This window comes from Entamoeba nuttalli (assembly GCF_000257125.1).
Source record: "Entamoeba nuttalli P19 unplaced genomic scaffold asmbl_3583, whole genome shotgun sequence".
In the NCBI taxonomy this organism is placed as follows: Eukaryota; Evosea; order Mastigamoebida; family Endamoebidae; genus Entamoeba; species Entamoeba nuttalli.
In genome coordinates this window covers 1-4,680 of record NW_008576185.1, presented here as the reverse complement: position 1 = coordinate 4,680, position 4,680 = coordinate 1, and the positions used below count along the sequence as shown (strand labels likewise).

At 27.1% G+C, this 4,680-nt stretch overlaps 3 protein-coding genes across 3 annotated transcripts; 2 read left to right on the top strand and 1 right to left on the bottom strand.

The window, feature by feature from the left end:
• Nucleotides 1–97: 97 nt before the first annotated feature.
• ENU1_073420 (ser/thr protein phosphatase 5, putative) lies at nucleotides 98–1,129 on the bottom strand (the record flags this gene model as incomplete). The annotated part of the gene is made up of 1 exon (XM_008858473.1): nucleotides 98–1,129. One exon carries the CDS (start codon nucleotides 1,127–1,129, stop codon nucleotides 98–100), a length of 1,032 nt encoding a protein of 343 aa, XP_008856695.1.
• Nucleotides 1,130–1,301: 172 nt separating this feature from the next.
• Nucleotides 1,302–1,929, top strand: ENU1_073410 (hypothetical protein; the record flags this gene model as incomplete). The annotated part of the gene is made up of 2 exons (XM_008858472.1): nucleotides 1,302–1,683; nucleotides 1,748–1,929. The coding sequence occupies 2 exons, from the start codon at nucleotides 1,302–1,304 to the stop codon at nucleotides 1,927–1,929; spliced, it is 564 nt and encodes a 187-aa protein (XP_008856694.1).
• Nucleotides 1,930–2,150: 221 nt separating this feature from the next.
• ENU1_073400 (coatomer complex subunit, putative) lies at nucleotides 2,151–4,553 on the top strand (the record flags this gene model as incomplete). The annotated part of the gene is made up of 1 exon (XM_008858471.1): nucleotides 2,151–4,553. The coding sequence occupies one exon, from the start codon at nucleotides 2,151–2,153 to the stop codon at nucleotides 4,551–4,553; it is 2,403 nt and encodes an 800-aa protein (XP_008856693.1).
• Between the last annotated feature and the right edge of the window lie 127 nt (nucleotides 4,554–4,680).

The following is a 4,680-nucleotide window of genomic DNA, read 5'->3' as shown; positions in this document are numbered from 1 at the left end:
ATTTGAAATAATTTTGATTTTTTTTTATAAATTATCAATAAGAAAAAACTTTATTTAAATTAAACTATTTGATTTAAGACAGCCACAGATATTCTATTCACGAAAATTGTTGAAAACATAACTCATTGTATGGGTATAATAAAACTGCCACAGCACCTAAGCATGGTTGTATTACTCCTTGAATACACACTTTATCACATGGTGCAGAATATAAAGTATATGCACCACCTTCACAAGTACAATGATCTTGAACATAACCATCTTGCATTCCTCCTAACCTATAACGAACACGAATACAACGAGCTTCAGGAGATTCATGAGCACGGATAATAAACTTTAAATGGTTTTGTTGAAGAAATAAATTTGATTGTTTTGACCCCCAAACAATCCCCACTCCTCTAAAATCATTTTTCTTAAAACCATCAGCAAGTTCAGGGTCTGACCATAATAATTGGTTAAATAATGATATAGGATTATTTGAGTCTTCATCAATGAAACGATCAATACCATTAATTTCTTCAATAAATCCAGGTTGTGTTAGTTCATTTCTTGAAAAAATACCACCATGAGCACAAAATGCAGAATTAGCAACTACTGCTGCTAAAGGAAGAGATTTATAAAATTCTCCACAAGCATCTAATACTGAATTATAGTCTTGTGGAAACTTAGATTTAATTTCATCAGTAAATCCATATAATGAGTTCATTGCTAAACTTTCATGATTTCCTCTCAAAAAGTAAATTGATTGTGGTTCTGTTAATTTTAAAATACTCATTGTAACAAGAATTTCTAAACCATCAATTCCTCTATCCACATAATCACCAAGTAAAATATAAACATGTTGTTTTGTTGGATAGCCAAATTTATCAAAAATTTTAATTAGGTCATTAAATTGTCCATGTAAATCTCCTACTATGATGAAATAATGATCGTCATCTTTCTTTTCAGGTTCAATTTTAATCAAGTTGTCAGTTAATCGAAGGTATTCTGTCCCTTTAACTAATATGTCTATAATTAAGTTATGAGGAAGTCCTGTTAATTCTCCTTCTCTCTCTTTCATTCTTCTAATAATATTTTGACAATACTCATTAGTTAATACCTCAGGTAACTGTCCCGTTAGATGATTCATTCCAAAAAAATTCACTTTTTTTAGTTCGTTAGTTCGCTTTTATTCTATTTATTTAAAACAAATTTTTATGATAAAAAAGTATATTGATGTTATATATAACAGAAAATAAGAAAAAAAAAGAAAAACTAAACTGAAAAAGAAATACAGACCAACGATGAATATATTGATTATAATGGTCTTTATTTGTTTAAGTGTTGGTAAATATCAAAAAGGAGAAGCAATACCAGCACAGTATCAAGTTAAAACAAATGATGTGATATACAAATGGGAACCATTACCATATACTGCACGACCAAAATTTGGTGAACGAACACAATTTTCATTAAATGATTTAGGAGTAACGTTTTTTTATAATGACATGTTCAAAATGTTTGTTTATATAGTATTAAGTATTGAAAATAATTCACTTTATAGTCGTTTTTCATTTCAAAATGGAAGAATAATAACACCATACATTCCAATTCATCAAAATGGAATTCCTATATTTACAAATGCAACAATTAATTTTGATGTGGTTCATGGAAATATTACAAAAGCAACAGTTTATCCTTTTTGTTTGTTAGAAGTATTTTATTATTAATTTATTTATTAGAGTAATTTAAGTATTAATTAGAGTAGTAAGAACACAAGAAAAGTTTAAACTAGAGACATTTGGATTTGTTAGTTTTTTGTTTGTCTTTAATGAAAAGACACACGAATATACTTATTTATCTCAAAATCTCATTCTATCAGGATCTGCTATCTTTTGTGGAATCTTAGCACTTCTTTTGTTCTTGAAACAAAGTCATTCAAAAAAGTAATTCATTTTTCTTTAAGAAATAAATCTGATTCTGAAAAACAAAATCATCACCAATTCATTTGTTTACTTTTATCACATTAACTATAAAATATTGTATAAAAATTATATTTAATAATAATAAAAAATGAACTTAAAAAGTAAAGTAGGAAAAAATAAAAAAGAGATTTAGAAAAATATAAAAAATAATAAAAAAAATCTCAAAAATGAATAGAGAGGAAAGAAATGGCAAGATTTGAGATTAAGAGAAAAGTTAGTACTAAATCCACACGAGTTAAATGTGTTGATTTTCATCCTAAAGAGCCATGGGTATTAGCTGCACTTCATACAGGAACAATTTATATTTTAAATTATCAAACTAAATCTATTGTAAAGACAGTGGATATTGGTGATAAACCAATTCGAAGTGCTAGATTTGTTGCTCGTAAAGAATGGATTATTGTTGGAAGTGATGATATGATGATTCGAGTATATAATTATAATACAATGACATTAGAAAAGAGTTTTGTTGCACACGAAGATTATATTAGAGATATTATTGTTCACCCAACATTACCATATATTTTGACATGTTCAGATGATACTACAATTAAATGTTTTAATTTTGAACAAAACTTTGTTGAAGTTATGGTATTTAAAGGACATACTAATGCAGTTATGTCATTATCATTAAATCCAAAAGATCCTAATATTTTTGCATCAGGATCATTAGATGGAACAGTAAAAATATGGGGATTAAATAGTAATTCACCACACTTTACATTAGAAGGTCATGAAGCAGGAGTATGTTGTGTATGTTATTTAATAAATGATACAAGACCATATCTTTTATCAGGAGGAGAAGATACTGTTATTCGAGTTTGGGATTATCAAACTAAAGCATGTGTAAATAAATTTGAAGGACATACTGATGTAGTGTGGAGTATTAAATGTCATGAAGAATTCCCAATTATTGCATCAGCATCAGAAGATTCTACAATTAGAATTTGGAATATTCAAACTAATAAAATTGAACGAGTATTGAATTATGATTTTGAACGTAATTGGTCATTGGCATTTAGTGGTAATTTATTAGCTATAGGATCTGATCAAGGAACATTAGTAGTAAAAATAGGATCTGATATACCTACTATTTCTATGGATGGAAATGGAAAAATTATCATGACAAAAAGACAAGATGCTATTATGTATAATGCCAAAAATATTGAATCAGGAGATGGAGAAATATTAATGCTTCCAATGAAAGAACTTGGGGTTGTTGATGTTTTTCCACAAAATATTCAATTTTCACCAAATGGTAGATTTATAGCAATTGTAGGAGATTCTGATTATATCATTTACACAACATTAGCATGGAGAAATGTTAAATATGGAAATTGTTCACAATTTGTTTGGTCAGATAATGGAGGATATGCTGTGTTAGAAAAGAATGGAAATGTCAAAGTATTTAATAAACAATTTGAAGAAGCCAATATCAATATTCAAGAAGAAATTAGTCCAGATGGAATCTTTGGAGGAAATTTATTAACATTAAAATATGGTGATTCATTATCATTATATACATGGGAAGGACAATTTATTACTGATATTCAAATTGTTGCTAAAAATCTTTATTGGTCAGATACAGAACTTGTTTCTATTTGCTCAGATGATAGTTATTATATTTTAAAATATAATAGTGAAATGGTTCAACAATATTTTAATAAAAATAAAAGTGTTCCAGAAGAAGGATTAACTGAAGCATTTGAAGTACTTTCTGAAATTCCAGAAACTGTTAAATCAGGAAATTGGTATGGTGATGCATTTATTTATATTAACCATAACAATTCATTATGTTATTATGTTGGAGCATTTTGTAATATTATTACTCATTTAGAAAATAATATGTATTTACTCGGATATTTACCTAAAGAAAATAGATGTTTCCTTAGTGATTTAAAAGGAGAAAATATTGTTAGTTATAAATTACTTCATTCATTATTAGTATTCCAATCAGCTGTATTAAGAAAAGATGAAAGTAAAATTGAAGAATATTTAGCTCAAATTCCTAAAGATTCATTAAGTGTTGCAGCATTATTTTTAAAACAGCATGAATATCCAGAATTAGCATTAAGTATTTCTGATGACCCAGAATTTAAATTTGATTTAGCAGTTAGTTTACATAAAATTGATTTAGCAAGAGAAATGGCAGATATTATAAATGATGATCATCAATGGAAAGAATTGACTAAATTATATTTGGATAATGATGATATAGAAGAAGCAATTGATTGTATGTTTAAAGGAAATGATTGGAGTGGAATTCTTTTATTTGGTGTTGCATTAAATGATGGTGAATTAATAGAACGATTATTGAAAATTACAGAAGAAAAAGAAATTTGGAATATTGCATTTGTTTGTGCTCATATTATGCAAATGAAAGAAAAATGTGTTCAAATATTACAAAAGACAAGTAGATATCCTGAAGCTGCAATGTATGCTGTTACTTATGGACTTCCACCTGAATTAGCTAAAAATATTGTTGAGGAATGGAAAACTGAATTATCTGAAATTTATCCAAAACAAGCTGAGGCACTTGCAAATCCACTTGACAACCCTGAATTATTTGTTCTTCCTGAACAACAATAAAACTTAATTGAAATAAAAGAAAATGCGTTTCAAAATTATTGAATTTAGGTTAATCTTATTTTTATTATAAACTTCTTTTCTTTTACATAATAAAAATTTGTGTTATATCTCTATTTAAAATTGTTTT